Below are 26581 nucleotides of genomic sequence, written 5' to 3'. Positions count from 1 at the left end.
CCCCCCCCCCACTTGTGCACACGCTCACACTCTCTCTCTCTCTCTGACAAATAAATAAATAAATAAATAAATAAATAAATAAATAAATAAAATCTTTTTAAAAAGGAAGGGAGGAAAATCCAAACAGGGGAGAAATCAGAGAGGGAGATGAATGATAAGAGACTATGGACCCCGGGAAACAATCCGAGGGTTTCAGAGGGGAAGAGGGTGGGGGAAGAGAGTAACAGAGTGATGGGTGTTGAGGAGGTCATGTGCTGTGATGAGCACTGGGTGTTATACTTAACTAATGAATCACTGAACATTACATCGAAAACTAATGTACTATACAGCAGCTAACTGAATATAATAACAAATTAATTAATTAATTAATTTGAAAAGGAATTTAAAGGGATTAAAATAATAATTAAAGCTATTATAGGAACACAATGGAAAGATGCAGTTCCTCTGTGGAGCAGTCACTGAAAGCTCCGAACAGCAGAGGACACTAGCTGCATCTTTCAAGATCTGTAATAACGCAACTGAAGAGTATCGAAGGAAAAGTGAAAGAAAAAAGGAAAGTGGAAGGGAGTATTCCTGGCAAAGGGTGAAGGGAGAACCAAAAGGTGATGTTCAAAAAAGTATCTGGAGCCAAACTGTGGAGTCTGAACTTGGAACCTGTAAGCAACAGGGAATCTCGAAAGGAGTTTAGCCAGAACAGCATGGTGAAATCAGTATTTCAGAAAAAATAATTCTAGTAACAGCACGAAGGATGAACTTGCATAAAATTGGAGGTTTAAGTTTCAGGGGTTTTTTCTTAATTATTGTTTAGGAAAAGTTAACATATTTAAACTTCTTGGTCTTATCGATAATTTAGCAAAATAAGTAAAATAACTGCTTGTTTTGTTTAAATTCATATTTATAAGTTCGATTTTAACAGCATTTAAACCCTTGACTGATTAAAAAATGAAACCTTTTTTTAACACCTGGCACCATAAAAAGTGAACTACTTCTGAATCATTACTCAAATTCACACAATGTCCTGTGAGGCTTTTATACAAAACATGCATAAGCTTACAATGAATTATATAGTCTCTCCCACAAGGAAAAGCCAGACATGAGTTAGAAACAGATAACCTAAATCAGGGTCAAATCACAAAGCATTACACTGGAAACACACTGTAAAATATGTGAGTACAAATATACAATCACCATGTTTTCAACTACAACATGGGACTCATATCTCACAGGAATGTAGGGAGGAATAGGTACAAAGTAGTATAAAACACTTTACGCAGTGCTTCTTAGCATGTCACTGACATTCAATAAACACTGGTTCTATTCCCTTCTCTTCCAACCCCTTCAGTAAGATTAGTTGTTTGAAGAGGGGGGAAAAATCACTTGTTTATTATTTACTTAAGTTATCTTCAAAGATTGAAAAACTTAAAAGTTGTTGGAAAGAAGTCCATTAGCCTTTCCTATATGTACATTACAGGCTTTTTCCATATGTTCACTAAAGAAGTTCATCCAACACTTAGTATCATTTAAATATTCCACATTAAATATGATTATTAAATTCATTTGTGAGGCCATATCACATAACTCTGCCAAAAGACTGTAGAAAAAATATCTAATTCTGATTCAAGACCAACACCTTTTACTAGCCAGTCATTTTTATCAAACCACCCAAGTAAATATTAGCATTTCTTAAGTTTATAATGGGGGAAATTAAGGTTTGTTACTTCACGTCTTTTTCAGTTGAGATTCTGTGTAAAGTTGACAGCTAGAAAAAATACATTAAAAGCTTATGGAATGTTATACGATCATATATACAAACATGTATAGTCCCAGATTTCTGCAATTTTCCAAAACCTGTCTAGATAAGATAGATATGTTTCATTCTCAAATGAAGGAGCTAGGCTAAAATCAGAACCAAAAAGGTATGAAATTAGTATTTTCAAGAATCTTTTTTTTAAAAGATTTCATTTATTTGACAGAGAGAGACACTGAGAAAGGGAACACAAGCAGGGGGAGTGGGAGAGGGAGAAGCAGGCTTCCTGCCAAGCAGGGAGACCGAAGCAGAGCTCGATCCCAGGACCCAGGGTCCTAACCTGAGCAGAAGGCAGACGGTAGAAGCTTAACAACTGAGCCACCCAGGCACCCTATTTTCCAGAATCTTATCTAAAATATTTTATAGGAATGAAACCATTATTCATTCATTTTTCAAAATCCCCTTTTAATCCAAATGCTTAATGTTGAACTTCATCTTTTACAACTATAAAATTTAGGTTAGTTTTCTATGATCTACTCTTAAAACTGTATTAGTGTCTGGAATTGATTTTTCCTGATGCTATACTTACATAAGATAAACATAAAATAAAGTACTTACACCACTCCCAGCATATTGAACAATAAATAATAGATTCCCCTGACAGAACTTTGATGACCTGGCAAAGCCCAAGTGCTTTCAGCCCAAATCATATGAAACCATAAATCACTCTTTACTTTATAGAACATTTCAAAATGGATCCCTGCTTTCTACCTTGAAAGTCATTTCATGTGTTATCTATAACCAGTGAAGACCAGAATGGAAAGAAAATTACATAGAACTAGAAAATTTACTGTAACTATTTTTTACAAAGAATAACTTTTTTTAGGAAAAAATACAGAACTACTGTACTGGCAAGGAAAAATTTGTGGGCATGACAAGCTTTTAGAGAGCCACATTCCTTACTACTTAACCCTACGTACAGACTTTCTGCAGCACCATCGTAAAAAAGCACAAACAACATTAGAACTGAGTAAACTGACTAAAATGAGCAACGCAAAGTAAAACTACATGTGTAACTCACATAGCAGTCACTCAAATAAATGACATCACAAAATTAAACAGAAATAGAATTTCAACCAAGGTTCAAGTAGTTTTGTTCATTTCTATTAAATTCTAATTAAAAGTTTCTTTTATTTACTTTTTAGCAGTTACCTGAAAAAGAGAAAAAAGTGTCAGTGAAGCAGCCCAAGGAACGACCAAGAAGTACAGATAAAAATAGTTCTTAAATTGACAATTATCTTAATTCACTATGTCTCATACAAAATACTGAACATATAAATAAGTGTACTAATGGAGTAGCTATGGATTTCTTCCTCCTGGGAGAAAATAGTTATTAATGCCTAAGTAATTTTTAGAATTTACAAAAGTGTATATTATCCACTAAATATTAACTTACAAAATTTATGTTAACATTTTAAAATTCAATATAGTGTGTACTTTGAGTGTTAAATAACAAGAACACTGTTCTAATATTCAGGGTACTGAACTAAGCATCCAGAAAACTGGATTCTTGTTTTCAGATCTATACTAAGTAGTTGAAAAGTCATTTAACCTCTTTGGAATTCAGCTTCCTTACAGATGTTCTTTTAGGTAAAATGAAGGGCTTGAAATAAATGACAAGTTTGTGGCAAGTTCTCAAAGGTGAATGTTAAAGGTGATCAACAACTTGGCCTCTGTTCTTGGGCAAACGTCTTTAACTTAAAAAATGAAAACAGAATTTTGGGGAAGATGATATGAGCAGCAAAGTTGTTGAATCTCCCCCCAAGATTCCCATAAAGACAGAGAATATAACCAAAATATCAAAACCAAACACGTAGGGGCAACAAAGCTAGGTGACAAAGTATGATGAACTCCAAAATACAAGTGGATCATTACAAATCATCAATAGCTCTAAGATCCACATGTTATCAGAAAGTGTCTGTAAGAAAATAAACGGAAGACAAATTTGTGACAGCACTGAAAGCCAAAGAAACCCAAAACTGCTATTAAGCATTCACTGGAAACTTAGCAGGCCATTTGAGAACAGCAGCCACAATTGGGAGGAATTCTGCAGGCTCCAACCTATGGATGAGTGCAAAAGAACCCGTGGGAGGGCTAGAGTGGTGGGGAGAATGGGAGTGGAGTTGGGCCCTATAAATTTAGGAAACCAAAGAAGCAAACTCTCCCTATAGATAAATACCTGAACTGAGGAGTAACTTGGGAATCTAATCCAAAGTCAGCAGAACAGGAAAAATAGGCACAAAGGAAAGAGAAGCTCCATACAAAACTAGGAGAGGGTAACACAGCCAGCAGATCTCAGGCTACATTTTTTATTACTTTGTGAAAATGAAAAAAGATAAATATCAAACAGTGATGTTAGAAAAGCTATCCTGACCCACACTACCCTTTAAAAGCACATAGAAAAATTTTACTTAAAAATGAGCACAGGAGTGCCTGGGTGGCTCAGTTGTTAAGCGTCTGCCTTCGGCTCAGGGCGTGATCCCAGTATTCTGGGATCGAGCCCCGCATCAGGCTCCTCTGCTGGGAGCCTGCTTCTTCCTCCCTGCTTGTGTCCCCTCTCTCGCTGGCTGTCTCTCTCTCTGTCAAATAAATAAATAAAATCTTTAAAAAAAAATGAGCAACACAAAAGGATCTTGGTTGAATCCTATTCAATGTACAGTTAAAAAAAAGATACAGAATAAGGAGTGAAATAATATCCCGAGAGACAATGAAATAAAAGCATGCCAGAAAGACACGCTCACAAATTAGATAAAAACTATAACCTAACTACAGTAATAGAAGCTTAAAAAAAACAAAGAAATATAAGAAAATGATAGAAGCTCTGAAAGAACAACATAAATCAAAATTAGAAAAACTCAGAAGTGTGATTAGAGAATAGTAACATTCGAAAAGAGTGAAATGACTCAAGAAGAAATTAAAGAAAAAATTATTTCAGAAATAAAAATTAATCTAGAAAGAGCACTAGAGCAAACACAATAGATAAATGCCTTAGGAAAAACAAGATGCAAACAAGGGCATAAAGGTACTGGAGTTATGTTTTAAAAAGGGGGGCCTTATCTGTTACGTACCTGTTCAAATATTTACAAATAGAATATGATATCTTGAATTTGCTTAAAAATAATAGGGCTGGACAGTGAAATGAGAAGATGGGGAGCTGGGGTACAGAGAACACAAGATGGCCCATAAATTGATAACTGCTGAAACTGGGAGATTGGTACAAGGGGGTTATTTTAGTCTACTTTTTTATGTTTAAAATTTTCCATAATAAAAAGTTTTAAAAAAATTTAATACCAAATTTTGGACAGCTAATGAAAGCTGGGGACTCTACCAAATAAATAATCTCTTGGAAAGCAGAGATTTAGTATTGTTTTTACCTACATAGAGAAAAATGTATCAACTCAAACTCTCTTAATGAAAGTTTTACTAAGTAATGTAAATATTTGCTGAAGACTTATTCCATGCCAGGAAATGAAATAAGCAGATTCTACTACAACTGATTTTTACTTACTTTTCATTACAATAATATTTGTTTTATCAATTTATTAAAAGGATCTTTTCACAGCAAAGAATATCCCAAGCGAGCTCCCTTCAGACATCATAATAATATTTAACTTGTGATGAAAAAATAGTTTCTTTGTTCAGCACATATTTTATTTCTGTGCCACAGAAGAAAAGTGAAATTTATTATATTACCTATAAAGCTATGAGACTAAAACAGATGAAAGAGACTGTGTACTCATTCCAATAACGCTATAATCATGAAATAACCTTCTTCCCTTATTTAAAATCTTACCATGAAATCCACTTTTTTAAAAAGTAGAGAAAAACAATGAGCCTTATAAATTAAATCTGAAAGGGCTTCTGAATTTCTTCTTTCAAACCATACAACATTCCATAAAGTAAAAACACTTCAAATTAACTTTTAAACGTAGTCTCATTAGGTATTTAAGAGAAAACTGGCAACATATCATTTAGGAAACATTAATAATTATTTTATCCTGCTTATTAAAAAGCTGAACAGTGATTACATTGAGTTTATTAAAACAGTTGAAGGATAATTTTTTATCTAATGAAAATTACAGTTTTAATGCATTAAGAATTTCATTTGGGCTACTCCTAGAGAGAAGGCAGGGCAAACGGCCTGTGGACAAACAGCCTGGAAAGAGCGATCTGAAGAGCACCTGGGGCACACGAGTGGGAAGGTTATTTGCTTATTTTAGAGCATGTCCTGTAGAGGCAGCATTCACAGAGAACCCTCCAGGAATAACGGAACTGGCAGAACAAATATATTTAGAATATTCCATCCAAAAACAGAATTCACATTCATTTTAAGTGCACATGGAACATTCTCCAGAACAGATCACATAATTACCCCATAAAACAAGCCTCAACAAATTAAAAATCAAAGTCAGACCACGAATTTCTTCTGATCACACTATGTAACTAGAAGACAACCATAAGAAAAAATCTGGAAAGACCACAAATACATGGAGGTTAAACAACATGCTACGAAACAATGAACGGGTCAACTAGGAAATCAAAAAAGAAATAAAAAAGTACACGGAAATAAATGAAAATGAAAACACAAGACTCCCAAAACATTTAGGATGCAGCAAAAGTGGTTCTAAGAGGAAAGTTTATAGCAATAAAGGCCTACCTCGAGAAGCTAGAAAAATCTCAAATAACCTAACCTTACACCGAAAGAGGTAGAAAAAGAACAAACAAAACCTAAAACCAGCAGAAGTAGGGAATAGAGTAGTAATAAATGATAGATACAGAAATTTAAAATACAGTAGAACAGATCAATGAAACAAGGAACTGGTTCTTTAAAAAAAATAATAAAACTGATAAACCTCTAGCCAGACTTATCAAGAAAAAAAGAGAAAGGACTCAAATAAAATCACAAATGAGAGAGGAGAAATAAAAACCAACACCACAAAAAACAAACAGTTATAAGAGAATATTGTGAAAAACTATACACCAACAAATTGGACATTGCAGAAGAAATGGATAAATTTCTAGAAACATATAAACTACCAAAACTGAAACAGAAAGAAACCGAAAATTTGAACAAACCAATAACCAGCAAGGAAACTGAGTTAATAATTTAAAAAATCCTACCAAACGAAAGTCTAGGACCAGACGGCTTCAAAGGCAAATTCTACTAAACATTTAAAGAAGAGTTGATACCTATTCTTCTTAAACTATTTCAAAAAATAGTAAAGGAAAGAAAACTCCCAAATTCATTCTACGAGGCCAGCATTACCCTGATACCAAAACCAGATAAAGACAACAACAACAAAAATACAGGCCAATATCTCTGATAAACACAGATGCAAAAATCTTCAACATAATATTACTAAACCAAATTCAACAACAGATTTAAAAAATCATTAATCAATGGTCAAGTGAGATTGATTCCTGGGGTGCCAGTGTGGTTCAACATCTGCAAATCAATCAATGTGACACATCAGTAAGAGAGAATAAAAACCATATGATTATTTCAATAGATGCAGAAAAAGCACCTGACAAAGTACAACAACCATTCATGATAAAAACCCTCAACAAATAAATAATAAACCCTCAACAAAGTAGGTCTAGAGGCAGCATACTTCAACATAATAAAGTTCATATATGAAAAACTCACAGCTAACATCAGCCTTAATGGGGAAAAAACAGAGCTTTTCCCCTACAGTCATGAAGAAGACAAGGATGTCCATTCTCACCACTTGTATTCAACACAGAAATGGAAATCCTAGCCACAGCACAGACAACAAAAAGAAATTTAAAAAGCATCTAAATGGGTAAGAAAGAAGTAAAACTCTCACTATGTGCAGATGACATGATACTATATATATAAAACCCTAAGCATTATTTACAAGAGCCAAGATATGAAAGCAGCCAAGTGCCCCCCAACTGAAGAATGGATAAACATACATACATATATATATATATATAAGTATTTTTACATATATACACACACAATGAAATATTACTCAGCCATAAATAAGAATGAAATAGTGCCACATGCAAAGACATGGATGAAGCAAGAGAATATAATGCAAGGTAAAAAAGTCAGAGAAAGAGAAATACCATATGATTTCACTCATTTGTGGAATTTAAGAAACAAAACAAATGAGCAAAGAGAAAATAAAAGAGAGAAACAAACCAAAAGACAGACTCTTAACTACAGAGAACAAAGGGATGGTTTACCAGAGGAGAGCTCATGCTGTCTCTCTCTCCCCCTTACTTTCTCGTCTTTGTCCACTTGTATTCATAAGGCAGAAACTGAAACACAGAAGGGTTAAGTAATTTGTCCAAAGTCATATACCCAGTAAATGGCGAGTTAATATTGGAACCTAGCCACTCTGGCTCAAGTCTGTGCTCTTAAGTATTATACACTTTCATGACATCTAAATCTCCTTGTCCATCCCCACCAAACCACCTTACAATTAATTCCATTTTCTGAATTACTTGATTCTCAGAAATGAGTAATTGGTAGACACCAATAATGCTAGAAAGGTATGTTCCCTTTTGTGAATTAATAAATTGGCATTCAGTGGCAGCTACTATGCGTAGAAAGAATCAAAGAACTAAGAATCAAAGAAAAAACATCATTTTTGGCAAGCCCTAATGAGAATACTTATTTCTACAAGAACTACCTACTGATGTTAAAACAATTATGTGATTAGTTGGTATCAAATTGACTATTTGTACAGTGCCAAATTAGCAGTACACAAGTTATGTTCAATACACAGGGGAAATATATCCATACAATGGAAGCATCAGATTATCATCATTCTAATCCAGGGTTAATCTTAGAAACACTCATGGTGGATCAACCAGATATGATGTGTGTTCTGGCATAATCCAACATGGCATCCAATCACTAAAGATAAATTCTAGCCAAAAATATTAACCTTAAATCCATCAAGCCTTTAGATATAACTCTCAGTTTACAGGAAACACATAGGCTAGAGTAATAAAGTAACTGATACCACAATGAAGAAAGCAGCCAAATCTAAAAGGCAGAACATTGTGTATGATCACTGGCCCAGTCTCAACATTTCAGTCATCATTTAAAAAAAAAAAAAAAAGGAACTATGCGAGGACAAAACAGACTTACAGGACATTAACAACCAGCAGCACATAATACTGAACTGGACACAAATTTGTAAGTATCAGCTATAAAGAGTATTTTGGGGTGGGTGTTTGTAGGAAGTTAAATATGGTCTGTCTACTGGAGATAAAAATGAACTGGAACGGATAGAAAGGTGAGTATTATTGACTGAAAAAGTTGCAGAATGGTATGTACAGATGACCTTATTTTGTCATGAATATATTTATGACATTACAAATTTCCTGGGGTGGGGGAGAGGCTTGAAAAGCTGTAAACCGAAGGGCAAATAAATACAATTACCTTGGTAAATAGGCATAACCTACTGAAGCTGAAAATTTGCAAACCTAGTATATAATACAATAGCAGTGTGTGTGTACATGGGAGTGTGCGGGGAGGGGGCATTACATCTGTACCCGTCTATACAGATGAATCTCACAAGCATTGACACTGGTCAAGTCACAAAAAGCAAGTCACAAAAAGAATACATACAACAGAAGTCCAAAAGTTAGACAACAGTCAAAAGCAGGTAAAACAATGTATTTTTTAGAAATGCATACACACGTAATAAAGACACTTTTAAAAATATAAGGGAACAATACAATTTACCATAATTGTTACATCTATGGGAAAGGAAGGGAAGACAGATGATAGGGATGCACAAGGAGCTTCTAAAGTTCTGGTAATGCTCTTTTTCTTTAACTGGGTCATACATACACACCATTCACTTTATTATTGTTCACTGAAATAAATATACACACACATACACACATATTTCATTTGTACATATTATTTTATAATATACATGAAAGCTGTGGACCAGATCCCAGGCCACATTGTAAGACTGCCTACTCCACCAGTTAACTGGCCTCCTGTGAGCTTTCAGAGCACTTTTAATATATATTTATATTTTCAAATTTCACTATGATAAGCAGCTTTAAAATAGGTGTCACTCTTGTAGCTTTTAACTCTACTGAATGATTTTCTCAAAATAAATTCTCAGATCTGGAGTTACTGAGTGTAAGAGAATAAACATATTTACAATTAGTATACACTGTCAAATTACTTTGCTCAAGTGTTAGCTCAATTTATATCATCATATTAATTGAATACAACTTCATCAACAAATTAGTTATTACTCTTTCAATGTTTTTAATTAGGTTATTTTGCATTCAACTTGCATTCAACTTAAGAAAAAATATTTTCCCAGCAGTTTGTTGACTATTTCTATCTTCTCTTTATATTCTCTGCCCATTTGTCTAAAGAGATTTGGTGTTTTTCACATGAATTTGGAGGTACTCATTTTCTGTAATTAGTCCTGTTATGAGTTGCAAATATTCTCATTGTTTTTTTTTCTTTTGGTTTTCTATTTTTCAGAGTAGATGCTATAATTTTTTATATACTCAAATAGTACCTTTTGTTTTTTGAGATTTCAAAGAAATTATTTCTCTATATAGCAGATGACCCAGTCTATTCCTAATTTATCGTTCCCACTTTGAAAGAGACTACACTGAAAGAGACACTCAGATTATGATCAGAAAGTTCAAAAATTGATCTTATAGTAAAAAAATTTAATTTCAACTCAGTGAAGACTAGATTATCAGATCAATGGTGTTAGAAAAACTGGCTGGTGATTTACATGGGGGGAAAAAACCCTCATACATTACAACAAAGTTAATTTCAAGTGAATTAAAATTTAAATGTAAAAAATAAAATATTAAAAAATAAACTAAGAGTTAATATTTACTTAATCTTGGAAGTGAAAGCTATCTATGCATATCTCCAAAGGCAGTTAACAAAAGTAACACAAGTATATGTAAAACTGATGAAATCTGAATAAAGTCATTGGGTAAGGTCAATTTCCTGGTTATGCTAGAGTTATCTAAGATGTTACTTGCCACTGGGGAAACTGGGTGAAGTGTATACAGGATGGTCCCATATTATTTCTTACAACTGCAGGTGAGTCTACAATTATCTCTAATAAAACCTTTTTAAGAAGGGCACTGGAAAGAATATTTGGTTGACATGGAATGATGTTCATGACATACTGTGAGGTGAAAAATAGGTTTCAAAACAGCATCTATGATACACTTTTATAAACACAGAAAAGTAGACATATATCTATACACACATAGTGAGAAAACATCTGGAAGTACATACATAAAAGTGCTACTTTGTTAATAACACAGCCCTTGGAGGAAAAAGGTATTATCATATTCATTCTATTAAGATGCATCCATTTTAAGTGCTGACAAATACTGAAAATTGTAAGAACCAAAAGAACAGTCAACCAAAAAAACACAAGTTTCATAAACAGGACAATGAGTCCAATACTTGATCTTGAAAATTTAATTTGCAAGTGAAGAAAACAAAAACCCCTAAAATGGCAAACTCCAGCATATGCACAAGCAGTCTATTTGTTATTTTTAATAATAATTTTATTACAGTGGGAAACTATGTATCTTGAAGTATCTTGAAATCAATGAATAATTAATTCCTGGGGAAAACAGATTATCGCCTGAAATAAGACTATATTCTCTGATCCCATTTTCTACCATTACTTGAGTGGCTGTGATTTTTATTTTCAGTTTTAAGGGATAAACACAACCAGGTCATGCAGTTCACCTTCATCAGAAAGTTTGCAAGCTAACACAGATGCCATGATGTTGTAAACGATGAGTTAACACTACAAGACTCTGTTGGCATCTGGATTTTAATGTCAACAATCGTGACTCCCAAAAATGAAGCGATTGCGAACCACAAAGCCAGGGCACATTAATACAATATTGATAGTATAAGGCATTTTTTCACTTGGAAGAATCCCACAAGCTCATTCTAATAACTCAGTTTTAGCTAGGACAACTCTAGTCTTAATAGTCTGACCTAGGTCAAACTTAACTAAGCCTTATAGGTCATATATTTGTAAAATGGAGATAACTATATCTACCACAGACAGGGTTATTTTGAGAATCAGATGAAATAATGCATTTTAAGAGCTTAGAATAGTACTCACATGTAGTAAATATTTCTCATATATATTTTTTTAACAGTGTGTTGTAGGTACTAGAACTAATTCTCTGTCATCTATCTGACTTAGCTAGTTCATGCCAAAGTAACACAGTTCATAGAAAAATAAGGATTAGAACTCACAACTCAGTCAGGAGAATGAAAGATACAGTCAATGATATTGTAACAGCAATGTAATGGGACAGATGGTAGCTACACTTGTGGTGAATATAACGTATAAACTTGTCAAATCACGAAGCTGTGCATCTGAAACTAATGTAACTGGGTCAACTACACTCAAGTAAAATTTATCTGAAAAAGAACTCACAACTCAGCATCTTCCTAATATATGCCTTTTATCTGTATGTAAAACCTGTTCCTCTATACTTTAGCTTGTGTAAATTTTTCCATAATAATTACCTTAAGCTCATATATAGAAAAGTCATTTAACAAATGTGCAAATTTGGATCACAGACATATGATCCAAACATTTCAAAGCAATATAAAATGATTAAAACTCCATTAATTAATAGCCATTGTAACTCAATGTGAACACTAGGCTGGACAAAAAAGATGTTAGAATACTACTCAGGGAAAAAAAAACAAACAAACAAAAAACGTAGATGTTGGTACTATTCTAAATGTGATATAAACCAAACCAGTCAAGTAGTATGACTTAGACTCTTGGTAAAATCCCATTATGAGATGAAATACTTACATTAAGGACCACACTGGCCAAGCTGCCCCCGGTCTGTCTGCCTTTCTGTCTCTCTCTCTTTTTTGCCCCCGGTCTCTTATTTGCAAACTATTTTTTTAAACAGCCTCAATATGATAACATGATGGCTCTCATAATCATGCTTTGGAAAATCACTATCTGTGATAAATAATCATCTCTCTTTACACTGCCCTTTAATAAGATTATCAGAAAAGCAAAAAGAGGGGCGCCTGGGTGGCACAGCGGTTAAGCGTCTGCCTTCGGCTCAGGGCGTGATCCCGGCGTTATGGGATCGAGCCCCACATCAGGCTCCTCCACTGTGAGCCTGCTTCTTCCTCTCCCACTCCCCCTGCTTGTGTTCCCTCTCTCGCTGGCTGTCTCTGTCTCTGTTAAATAAATAAATAAAATCTTTAAAAAAAAAAAAAAAAGAAAAGAAAAGCAAAAAGACAATAAATCAATCTTTCAAAGTATCCCTGTTTTGTTGGCTACAACTAAATATCCTCAAAATGTTTCCAATCTCCCTAACATTTTATATATATATACATATATATATATATATATATGTATATATATATATGTAGTTTTTAGTATATATGTTAATACAAACTGATAGGGACTTTAGTCTACTTTTAAAACCATACCAGGCACAACCTAACGTTTCAGTTAAAAGACTCCACTGAAACGGAATAGCAGGTGATTTAGCATGAGTAACAGGTCAATTATATGGAATTATAATTATTTCTGTGCACTGGGATTTTATGCTAAACATGAGAATGTGATGGTGAGCAGCCGTATTTGATTTTAATTGCTGCAGCTTGAGTTATCCAAAACATCATGAGAACACTAGAGAAAATGAGAAAATGACATGAGGCATAGGAGATGAAAATGATGCTGCAGAGGGAACTCTGGTAACAGATGGAGCTCTGAGGAATTGGCTCAAACTTACGATTTACAGGGAAGGGTAAGCCTCTCCCAACAAGTCTTCTTCGGAGTTAGATAACTCCCTTTATTTTCCTAGGACCTGAGAGCAGAAAAGACATACTTTCCCATCAATAAATGCCTTAAGAATTGCAAAGCATTTTTCGGAACAGGAAAATCTGTGGGCTTTCTTTAGCTCCTTCAGCATTCTTACACTGACAAAGAAGAGTTTCACACTACGCCCCAAATAAGATAAACTTCTTCAAAACCTTTAGACAAAACAAAATGACAAATAATTCAAGCTGATGAACGAAAGAGAAAAAAGTAGAAAACCTCTAAACTTACAAGAAATCCATTAGAAATAGTGGTAATAGACACACAAAGGTTTTTCCGACCAACCCGCCAATGGGAAGAGGAGGAAGAGGACTCAGACACCTGAACCTTTCTATTACTTTTCATGGAAAGCCCTTCCTGGGAAGCATTCAAGTAGCAATAGTGATGATAAAAGCACCTGGGAATGGCATTATGGGGCATAAAAATCAACTACATTTTCTGAGCACTTACTAAGCATTTTACAGGAATTATTTCATTGAATTCTCAACACAGCCCTGTGAGGTTTATTCTTATGTAGAGACGAGAAAATTGAAATTTAGACATTAAGGGACATGTGTAAGGTGGCAAAAGAGACACAGCTGATTCAAACCAAATCTGTCTTATTTCAGAACCACACTGTCAATCACTACATTATCACTACACTGCTCAAATGAGATACATACATGTCAAAGTAAATAAAATATATGGATGGTATAGCATCTGTAAACTAAAGGACTTTTGAAATACCATTTTCATTACTATTCATTGTTATTCAGTTAATATTCTCTAGACTTTAAGACTTTTCGCTCTGGACAACCCCCCAAAAATATGTATATGTATACAGATGTATGTATTTTACACAGTGCTCTATTATACACACATGAAATATTTGTTTCATAAAACTACTTTCATCCTTAGTACATGTAATATATTCTGATACATTCTTCTCTACCTCTTTTTTTAATGCTGGAATTGATTTCATGACCCACAAATAGGTGGCATCTTGCAATTACGACACAAAAAAAATCACAACTCAGCTCTGGACGATAAGTGTATGTATGCTTGGAAATACAGACAGAGGAAGTATGGGCATCCTGTCATGTCAGAAACATATACAGGCATCCTGGGAGAAGAGTAAGGAAGATATATATGTGGGAAATCACATATGGGGTACTTGGTAAATATGTTTTCACAAAACCTCCAGCAGCACTACTATTCCCCAACATTTAGACAAGTGAAGTTATACCACCACTATCATAAGCATTACAGACCATGAGCTGCCAGCCAAGGCTGACATTAAGATTCTCAACCAACATCAAAGAATGGAAGCATGCTACCTACATACTGCCCTGATAAAAGCAGCTTACTGTGCTGGGGTTAATGTAGAGCACGAAATCGCCCATAATACCTGGCTTGCTAAAATGTAACATAGAGGCTGCTGGGGGCGATGGAAGGTTTTGGAATTCAGAGAACGCCAAAGGCCTTTCGAATGCCAAGGCCTGCGTGACCACTCTGCTGTTGGTTGCCTTCCCGGTAGCTTCCCCCCCACACACAAGCTTTCTTAGCCCAAACAGCCGCCTGTGATCTAAGAGATGTATACATTGTCCCTAAGGCTATGTTTAGCTAGAACTCCTAGAACACACAGATTAACATATTGTATCTTTCCTGTAAACAGATCCTCCTAGTTCCAGTAAGATCCCTTGTCACGCATCACCTGCTCAGAGAAACAGTGATAAGGATTTGTGATTATCCTGAAGGACCAATAAAAGTGGGAGCAAAGAAGAGCAGAGTCTTCGTCTCTGAGCATTGACCCCCTTGCCGTCTCCTCTCTTTCACAGCAAAGTTTGGAGTAATCTTTCATCCATCGGTACAGGGATAGCTGGCCATTCCCGGCATTACCGTTTGCAAGAAGACTTTTTATGAGCCATTCTGATACCCAAATTTCTAAAGTATATTAAACACTGACCTGGCTCCTTAAAAGGACTATACAGAATTTAGCCTTTTCAAGGACCCAGGGTCATACTTACGCACCCACAATGGTAAACTTAAGAACTGGTAGATAGGTCACCTAATTCAAATCTCCCACTTCACAGATAAACAAACTGGCATCCCAAGAGGTGATGCAATTTGCCCAAAGTCACCCAGTAAAAAGGTCAAGTGAGTCCCATTACACCATGCTGCCACAGTTATTATCGTACTATGTCGAACACTATCTAGGAAAGTAGTCACAATTTAGAAGCAATACTCTTTGTAATTTCTCCCATGTTTGTAATTTTGGTTATCTCATTTCTTTCCCCGTAATCTTTAGCAATAAAACTCTTAAAAAGGATCTATGTGTTTACCCTCTGCAGGAAAATTTCAAGCTATCCCACTCCATAGCCCATTTTAGGGAAGGAACTCCCAAAATATAATTGTGTGGTGTACTTCAGAAAGGAAAGGGTTACAGACTGAATCCCTATGTGGTCTTCAGAAAGCAAAAAGGATACAATGGAAAGCCCACATTTAAGAACAGTTCTGAGAATGTGACTATCAGGAACCCCAGTCTCTGAAAACAGGCAATACAGTAAACTTCACAAAGACAGCGACTAGGTTCTCAGTAAATGTTGGTTGAATACTCTGAAAAATGAGTGTTTGTCACTGTACAAACTGGTCCCAGGCCATTTTACTGTTTGAGGTAGGCTTGCACTTTAGGTGTTTGTCTCTTCCCTTTCCCATTAGGATATGAACATCACTTACATCTAATGACATCCCCCAAACACAGCTTTTGCAGAAGTTGAGGATGTTTCTAATATGCTCTGAGCATATTATTTCTAAAATAAGAATATGCTCTAAGTGAGGGCCTGAAGGATTCCACTATGTAAGGAGCATGCCAGTATTATCACAGCTCTCCTAACTTCCATCTTGCCTGCTCTTCTGTTGAACTGTTGGCTCTGATGCAGATTGCAGATTACACAGATGCCACCTCCAGCGAGGTGTTATGATACTGGGACTATTTTTAACCTGAAACCAATGATAATTCTCTACAACCCACAAAATTATCATTCCAATGTCTTTTTAAATGGCAAAATGTCTTGAAAATGAAAACTGTGTACCCAAACTGAAAGCCACTTTCTGGAACATCACTTACATCCAGTTTTGTCCTCTCCAGATGGCCCCCCTTCCTTATTCCATTTTCTTCTATATTTTTCACAGCTCAAATACTTTATTTTATTCCTCTGCCTTTGGGTATTTGACAGATACTTCCTGTATTTTGTCATCAGAAAGAAATGGATGTAACTAAGAAAATACATAGAAAACTTTATCTTCCCACAATCCCTTCAAAACATGACCTTAAGGAAAATCTTGTGATATGAAAAGTAAATATATATATACACATACACACACACTAATTAATCAAGGACAAAGGGATTAAAATATTATCTACAGATGTTTTTACTTGAAGCAATTGTCTCTTGACAAAGAGCTAAATCTACTAAACGAAAAATTACATTTCATAGCCTATTTCTTCATGTCTGTGATATATACATGATTAATTCTGCGTTTGTCAGTAAAACAATCTAAGAAATGCTTTTCCTAAGATTTACTCAGGCTAGTATTTAGTAATGCAAATATATATATATATATTAATTTTAAGTAGGCTCCATGCCCAATGTGGATCCCAGCGTGGGGTTTGAACTCAACGACCCTGAGATCAAGACCAGCGCTGAGATCAAGAGTTAGACACTTAAACAACTGAGCCACACAGGTGCCCCTAATGCAAACATTTTTAAGGCTACTTTCAGCAAACTATTTCAGAAGAAAAATATTCCAAACACATTAACAGTAATTCCAATTAAGTAATGATTGGAATTATTAAAATCATTTGGGAAATGACTTTTATTCAATTTTTCCATTTCAACATACCTAAGAACAAAGTTTCATAGCATAAATTTATGCAACGTGCTTGATAACTCAGAGTATGCTCACCATTAAGAGAAAAGAAAAATGTAACTTACAATTAACTTCAAATAAGTTCTTCCCATACTTTGAGAAACACTATCACCCTCACCGGAATAAGTCTAAAATGAATCTTTTCCTAAATACACCAGATGCCACCTAATGCAATTTTCTGTATCACTCACAGTATCTTCCTATATCTACCAGAACACATTCTAACAAGATGAATATAGTCTGTATTATGAACTGAACCAGAAAGCAACTATTTAAGAATTCATGGCATTTAATAATAGGAATTAACACTCTTATCAATTAAAATTTGAATCCAGATAAGAAAAATCTTATAATGATTCAAAAAATTTAAAAACACCCCAAGTTCCTAGGTAACAAAAAAGAAAGGCAATAATATAGAATCCAAGCATGGTATAACAACTATTCAAAAATGGATGTTGTTCTCAGTTTTAGGAGAAACTGGAGAGAACAAATGAATAGTCAGTCTATTGACTCCTTCCAGCTCTCATCCAGTATCTGTTTACAGCAGCTACAGCCAAGTTATCTGCAGCCATGCAATTTTCAGAATGGGAATAAACATGTCTTTGCTGTCCTAAGACCAATTACCCTGGCGCAACTAGAATAAGAGAATTTTTGGTTAGACAATACCTGAAAGATTATCCAGTACCCTCTCTGTATTTTAAAACAAGAAGACTGAGGCTCAGAGAGATTAAGTGCCCTAGCAATTCAAACAGCTATTTAAAGGCCACACAAGGTCTAGAAACAACTGTTCTCAATTATATCTATTAATACGGGTTAATTCTGAAGGTCTGAAGCCCTGATTCCTCTTCTGAGATGAAATGGGCCTTTGGAAATTTACCAGCTGCGTCATCTTGAGCACACAGCAACCTTTCTAAGCCCCCTTTTCCTCTTTTGTAAAGTGTAGAGAATACCTACTCTAAGGAGGATGTTGTGAGGATTACAAACAGCTTCTAAGTGCTTAGCACATCAATTAGCAAATAATAAGCATTCAAAACCAGGTAGCTATTATTTTTACTCCCGCCCTGCGAACATGGCTGCCCCTGTTTGAGAAGACAACGAACTCTATTAAACACAACGGACAGGTTCTCATCCACCAGAGCTTCTCCGACCTACCACATTCTGCAAACAGGAGAAAACCCCACTCAACAACCTACTTCACGCCATTTAAAATCCGCCCTTTATCTATTAAGAAAAACAAAATACCAACTGCTGCCAATGTCTTCTGCCACGTGTTGTACGTTGAATTTGTCAACTAGAAATTGCAGGGGATTTTTCTGGCTCCACCCAAAACATGGAGAATGAATGATGGGTAAACGAGAGGAAGATAAGGTCACACACCTGAAATGGAATTCACAGAAGCTTCTTCTCAGCTCATTTAGTTGTGAGTAGATAGGTGGATAAAGGAAAGCAAAACGCTATCTTTCAGCATCATAAAGCAGAAATGGCTACCTCAACAAAATACAACTCCCTAGGCTTGTCAACACAATAGAAAAGAATCCGTGTCCTTGTCCCAGTAAATTAATATGCACACGGGAAACAACTGAGCATCTTTCTCGAAAACCTAAGGACTAAGCTGTTTCCGAGCTGCACTACACCCCAGGACTACTTAAATATATGAAAAATTCCTAAGAAAGGGCGAGACAAAATGATGGGGAATATCACCTTGAAATCAACAAGGAGGGAATCATGTCGTGCCAAAGGCGTCCCCTTGGATAAAATCCCGAACCTCCGTTCTCATGATACTACAAACCCACCTCCCTCTAAGGAAATTACAGAATCACCCGCAGCAACCAACCTCAGCAATCGGCATCGACCAGATCGACCCCTACTCAAATGGCGCTAAGTACCGTGGGTCCAAGCCCCTCCCTGGAGCTGCCAAGTCCCGCGCTGACTCCACACTACCTCACTTCCTTCCCACCCTCCCTCCCATCCTCAACCCCCGGCATTTCGCTCCAACCCTCACCACTGACAGAGAAGGTAGGAACGAGACAGATTTTCTACACTCTGTTCGGGGAGTACCAGAGCCACACATACCCGTCCCTATTACGATCACATCAAACTCCGAAGGGAGATTATCCGCCATCTTGAAAGAAAACGTGTCATGTGACTATGCCTTGTGGAAATGAGATCTAGTGAGGCCTTGCCCTGGTAGAAGGCGGAAGGAAAAACAGTGCATTCTGGATATTGTAGTTGTTGAGTGGTCGGTCCAGGTAGGCGGCTACAGCATTTTATTTGAAATGTTTACGCAAATGTTAAAAGCTCAGTTTATTTTCCAGGCTGAGTGCAGTAGCGCATTTAGCCTGGAGGTTTGGGGTACTAATGAGATGGAGATTTTTGCTCTGCTAGCTAGGATGAGTGGGAAAACCTGGGTGCCCCTTGACAATGATGAAGCAAGAATTGCTGGGATAGATGAAGGGCGGACTGAAATTGAAAGGGGATTGGTCTGTGAACAAAGGAAATTTTCATTCCAGCCTGGAAACTTGTTTTCCCCAATGTACTTTCGTTTTGGCCCCCCGAGGCATAATTTTTCGCACCAATTCTTTCAAACTGAATCCCGTATCTTTTTCGTCTCCATGTCTCCCCAGTGAAAACCCATGAAAAACCTCTCGCCTTAGTTTCGCCGCAATGAAACCTAAATTGCGTCTGTATTTGTTCTAGTTAGTCCAAGCAGCCACCCGGCAGTATTTTTTACAAAATTAGCTTTGCTTTACAGGAGGGAAAAAAAGATATGAGAGCATAGTGGTTGCTTAATAAGCGTTTATTGGTTATGAATCTGGTTTTTTATACGTATACAAGGTTCCTCTGATAAACTGCTGCAGAAATGATCAAGGTAAAATGGCCTTTATATTAAAGTGATTGATTTGATGAGGGGCTTTAGGGTTCACTGTAGTTATTTTATTTTACAAGAGTTTCAAAATCATTCAAGAGAAATAATTTCAAAAGAGAAAGTGCCAGTAGTGGACGGTCCCTTAAACCACCTGGACTCTGAACTGTTTGTGGTTTCCCAGTCACACTGTTTTTCCTTCAGCATGGAATGATATTCCCATTCTCCAGCTAACATATCCTTAATATTCCGCTCAGGTTCTACCACCTCCTCCTTTTATCTCCACCCTATATTGGGTTAAATTTCCCTATGTAGTGCTAACACCCTGTCATAGCCTCCCATACTGCACTGAAATTATTTGCATTTATGTTGGTTCCTATACAGTACACACATCCCCACACATACAAAAATATACACCCAGATACATAACGTCCTAAATTATAAGCCCCTCTATGACAGGGACTGGGCCTTACTTGTCTTTTTACCCCCCTGCATCTAATATGAGCCTGTTGCTTAGTAGGATTGCCAATAAGTGTTTGCTGAACTGAGCTTAGTTCTGACTTCCCTAATAGGTGGTAAGTACAATGAATACAGGGACTAAATCTTCATCTTTATATCTGCCCATAACTATCATGTTTTATACATTGAAGAAGCTCAACACATGTTTGTTACTTAGGTTCCATGAAAATTCTTTAAAATTGTATTCACTCGGATTGGGTTTTGTTTTGCTGCATTTTGCCATAATCTTTAGCAATATTTTACATGTTTCATTAATTTCTTTTATGGACTCTCTGGATTTGTTGAACAATTCTCTTGTGATATGGTCCTCTGATGAATATTTTGTGTAAGATATTCTTCTGGGAAGTGTAATGTATTGTTCAGTAAATCACTCTGCCATTTGCCTTCACATGAAAAGTTTTGAGTACTATCAGAAGTGAAATAGATCTTATCTATGAGACTCTTAATACCACCAGTGGAAATGAAAATTAATAGATTTCCCAGAGTAAGCACAGGAAACTTCAAAATCTCCTCTAACAGTGAGAAGCTATGGATGGGTGGTTAAAAACATGATAAATTAAGGTAGCTCTATCTTACTTTGGCGATATGTATATATGTGTGCATATATATATATATCTTTTTCAATATGAGTATATCTAACTTTCTATGGACTCAGATATTTTCTAACATAGACACAATGTGAGGACACAACTTATTATTTCATTCAATTTTCCTTAAATATTTATTGAATACCTACTATGTGCAAGGCACTGATTTAGATGCTGGAATTACAGCAATGAGTAAAACATACAAAAAGCCCTGACTTCATAAAGTTTACATCTACTGGGGTGTAAAACAAAATAAACAAGTAATATTACTCTGCCGTGCTAGTTTTCCAATATGTTTTGCCCCAAATAGGAAATCCCTTTTATTCTGAAGCTAGAAAGCAGGACCCTCGGAAAGATAAAATTGCCAGCCTGCATGTAGCTGTCCTCTATCACACCCTCTCTGAGCATGAAAAATATGATTACATCAGAAAAAGTTAAAGCCTTATGCATGGAGAAAATGCTTAAAATACCTTTTCCATCAAATGTATTTTTATAGATCTTCTGTAAAGTAAAGATGAATATAGGGGTTGATAATGTCAGTAAAGTAGCATGAAGCAAAGCAGCTTAATTGCTGTCTATTCTATTATTCTAAGGACATCTATTTTTGAAAACTGAAATATTTTATTTGGATAAGTCAGAGTACAGTGAGATGAGGGATGCAAATTGACTTACCCTGTTAAATCACTGTGATCCTAATTTTGTACTTAATGGTTTCCTGAGTTGAAAAACCATGATTCCCTGAACATTTACCTTGCATTCAGAAGCTTACTTAACTGTGGGATCTGATGTGTCACCTTTTTACAAACAAGTTATTTAATGGGCTCTATTCCTGGGCTTTCCTTTGAGTTCCAGATCCATATATCCAAGCCCTTACTCAACATCTCTTCTGAACATGTCCAATACCGAACTCCTGAGCATTTCATCCCTACTCCCAAACCCCTTTATCCAGTGTTCCCCACCTTAGAAACGGTACCACCTACTAATCGGTTGCTCAAGTCAAAAACCATAAGAATCATCCTTGATACATCATTCTCTTTCACTCTTAAACCAATTTCATCTCCAACTCTTGCCAGCTCTATCTCAAAGTTATATTGGAAATATATCCACCTCACAATCTGGACCGCCTGCATAATCTCTTCCCTAGACTACTACAATAGGTCCCAGCTGCACCCCTCATTTATGCTTGCTTCTCTTCAGGCCACTGTCTACACTGCAGGTAACCTTTTAAAAACTCAAATATAGGGGTGCCTGGCTGACTCAGTTGGTGGAGCATGTGACTCTTGGTCTTAGGGTTATGAGTTCAAGCCCCACATTGGATGTAGAGATTACTTAAACATAAAATCTTTTTAAAAAATTTCAAATCTAATTATGTCCTCCCCTCCCTAAAACTTGCATGATTTCCCATTGCTCTTAAAATACACTCCAAAATTTTAAACGTGGTCTAAAAGTCCCTGCTGAACTCTCTAGGCTCATCTCATACCTTTCACCCTTCTCTTTCTAAGCTCCAGCCATATTGTCTCTCCATTTTGTCTGATACCCCATGCTCCTTCCGGCTTCAGGGTCTTCATTCATGTTCTTCCACGTGCCTGAGGTGCACTTTTGTCCTTCTCCCTTTCTTCTACTTCAATCCTACTCATTTTGCAGTTCATTCAAAACATTGCTTTCTCTGGCAAGTCTTCATGTAGTCCTCAATCTGCCTTAAGTCTCCTATCACCTTATACTCCTCCTTTGTTGAACTTTTCATGATTGGAAATATCAAATTACTTATGCAATTTCTTATTTCATATCTGTTATCCTCCTAGGACGTAAGTTACACAAAGGCAGGGACTGTTGCCTTTATATTTCCGATATAATATTATATATTGTATTTCCAATACATTATTCAGTGCCTAGCACAAAATAGGCACTCAAAAATATCTGCTGAAATCCCACTTCTGGGTATATATCCAAAGCAAATAAAATCACTATCTCAAAGAGATATCTGCACTCCCATGTTCATTGCAACAGTATTCACAATAGCCAAAATATGGGAACAACTTAAGTGTTCATCAACACATGAATGGAGATTATATATATATATATATATACATATATATACTTTTCAGCCTTTAAAAAGAAATTCTGCCACTTGTGATGATGAATGAATGGATGAATCTAGATAACATTATGCTAAAGTGAAATAAGCCAGACACAGAAATACAAATATTGCATGATCTCATTTATTTGTGGAATCTAAAAAATATGTATTTTTAAGTCAAACTCGTAGTAACAGAATAGAACAGTGGTTACCAGAGAGAGGATGGGAGTAGAGGAAAGGGGAACATATTGATCAAAGGGTACAAAATTTCTGTTTGTAATATGAATAAGTTCTGGAGACCTGATGTACAGCATAGTGATTATAGCCAAAAACGTATACTTTCTGAAATTTACTAAGATTGTAGATCTCAAGTGTTCTTACCACAAAAAAAGGGTAACTATGGGAGGTGGTAGATATGTTAATTAGTTTGTGCTAATCATTTCACATCATATATATCAAAACATTACATTGTATACCTAAAATATATGCAATTTTTATTTGTCAAAAATAAATATTTTTTTAAATCTGTTCAATGAATGGGTAAATAATAAGGTACAGGAAGTCTTCAGGAAACAACACATGAGTACTACTTTAAGTGGGAATAAAATGAGTTGATTGCCCAGTAAACTTATTTGATCAGCTGGTTTTGTGTTTATAATTGAACAATACACATGTGGTTAATAAACAATCCAACTAGCACAAAAGGTCATGCAAAGACTCGTAAGACTAAGAAGTCTCCATACCCTCCCAGCCCCACCCCCAGGTTGTCCTCCGCAGAGATAAGCGCTATTATCAGTTTCTTGTGAATCTGGCTGGAGATTGTGTATGCATATGCGTGTGTGTGTGTGTGTGTGTGTGTGTGTGTGTGTGTGTGTGTAAGGGAAGCAGTAATCCCTTTATTTCTTTTTTTGACACAAAGATTTTATTTTTAAGTAATTTCTACACACAACGCGGGGCTCAAATCACAACCCCCAAGATCAAGAGTCACATGCTCTACTGATTGAGCCAGCAAGGCGCCCCCTGATATAACTTCTTTGAATGGCAATTTGGCAGTATCTGTCAACATTTTAAACGCATATATTTGGTTATTTAGCATTTTCTCATTTGAAATTTATCCTGCAGACTAGTGAATTTTTTATTCTTAGTTGAAATGATTGATACCATATTGATCATTTCAATATTTTTTCTAACTTTTGGGTTTTAAATTTTTGTGACCAAAAAATAACTTTTCATGTTAATAGTTATTTTGTCATGCAGTACTATAGAATACATAATTTGTTCTTAAATAAAATATAAATTATCTCCCTCCATAATGGCTTAGGAATTGAACATACAAACACATTTAAGAATTGAACATACAAACATATTTAAGAAAGGCTTCCCTAAATTCAAGGATGAGGGTAGGGGTCTTTGTTCACTGACTCCTAAGCATCTAGAAGAATGCCTGTAATGAGTAAGAGCTTAATAAATATTTCTTGAATGCTAAAGGAGTGGAGATCTATAATAATCCCCTATGAAACCCTTTTCAGTGCCATGGTCAGCCCTTTTCCTAAAGTGTGTTCTGGGGAAAAGTAATTCTGTAGGATGTTAATAGGGGTTTCATGATCAAATACATTTAGAGAGCAATTAAAATCAAATGGTTTCTTTACTGGAAGACTCTTCAGATATTTTATAATACATATGTGAACTATGAAGATTTCATAATAACCTTTCAAAAATGTTTTTTACTTGAGTATAGTTGACACAATAACTTCTTTTAAGTGGCATATTTATTTATCTGAAAGAGAGAGAGAGAGGACGCACATGAGCAGGGAGGGGCAGAGGGAGAAAGAATCTGAAGCAGACTCCTCACTGAGTGGGGAGCCAGAGTGGGGCTCTCTCTCATGACCACAAGATCATGACCTGAGCTGAAATGAAGATTTGGATGCTTAACTGACTGAGCCACCCAGGTGCCCCAACACAGTAACTTTTGAAGCGCAGAACGTATTTTGGGAAACTCTAGCCTGGACCATTGGCCTGACTCAGAATGAAATTTCTCGTGTTTTCATAGATGATGTTTTTGCTCCATCACCATTATGACACAGCAAAAAATTTTCTAGGAGTAGTAATGGGGCCAGATGGAGCAGAACTGTTACATACTCTTTCCAGCTGTCAGTGTTACTAATAGTTTATGATCCAGCAGCCACGTAATTTTATACACATATGCGTGTGGGCACGCACACACACACACACACACAAATTGAATTCACTACCATGGAATCTCATTCTTACCCTATTGTAAACAGCCAAACTTACCAGACACTGATCTTCTAGTATAAACTAAAGTAAGAGTGCCAAATAAGCCATTGATACCCTGAGTTCTTTAAATTTAAAAAGAGCTTCTTAGAAAACATTATGTCTGTATGAATGTGTATCTCTTAACACTGTGAAAAACAAGCGATAACAGTTAAAAGTAGATTACTAACTCCTTAATACAAGTTCCAGACTTACAAAGGAAATTTTTTTAAATGCATAGCTAATGTTTTGTTTTGTTTTTTTAAGATTTTATTATTTATTTATTCGACAGAGACAGAGACAGCCAGCGAGAGAGGGAACACAAGCAGGGGGAGTGGGAGAGGGAGAAGCAGGCTCATAGCGGAAGAGCCTGATGTGGGGCTCGATCCCGTAACGCCAGGATCACGCCCTGAGCCGAAGGCAGACGCTTAACCGCTGTGCCACCCAGGCGCCCCTAAATGCATAGCTAATATTTAAGCTTACTTTGAGTTAAAATTTTTCTGTCTCTAAAGCTGTGGTGGTAGTGGTAATGAAAATTCATAAACACATGTATTCTGGACAGTAAAACATAGCTGGAAGTGGAGAAAATCCAGTCCATTGGAGAACAACCTGAAACTACCCAAAATAGCACTTTTGTAAGCATGCATACTCTTTAAGGAGTTTTACAGTATACCC

At 36.0% G+C, this 26581-nt stretch overlaps 1 protein-coding gene across 3 annotated transcripts in view; it reads right to left on the bottom strand.

Annotated features, from left to right (window-relative positions):
• CHM (CHM Rab escort protein) overlaps nucleotides 1–19749 on the bottom strand; it is a 198867-nt gene extending 179118 nt beyond the window's left edge. For all 3 annotated transcript variants that reach the window (XM_040630263.1, XM_040630269.1, XM_040630272.1), the window contains exon 1: nucleotides 19660–19749. In XM_040630263.1, the coding sequence (XP_040486197.1) occupies nucleotides 19660–19708 (49 nt within the window). In that variant the 5' untranslated portion in view covers nucleotides 19709–19749. The remainder of the gene's footprint in view (nucleotides 1–19659) is intronic.
• Between the last annotated feature and the right edge of the window lie 6832 nt (nucleotides 19750–26581).

Source organism: Ursus maritimus (genome assembly GCF_017311325.1).
Source record: "Ursus maritimus isolate PB19 chromosome X unlocalized genomic scaffold, ASM1731132v1 scaffold_X1, whole genome shotgun sequence".
Taxonomy (NCBI): Eukaryota; Metazoa; Chordata; class Mammalia; order Carnivora; family Ursidae; genus Ursus; species Ursus maritimus.
Note: the sequence above shows the minus strand (reverse complement) of the source record. Positions and strands in the feature narration are given on the sequence as shown.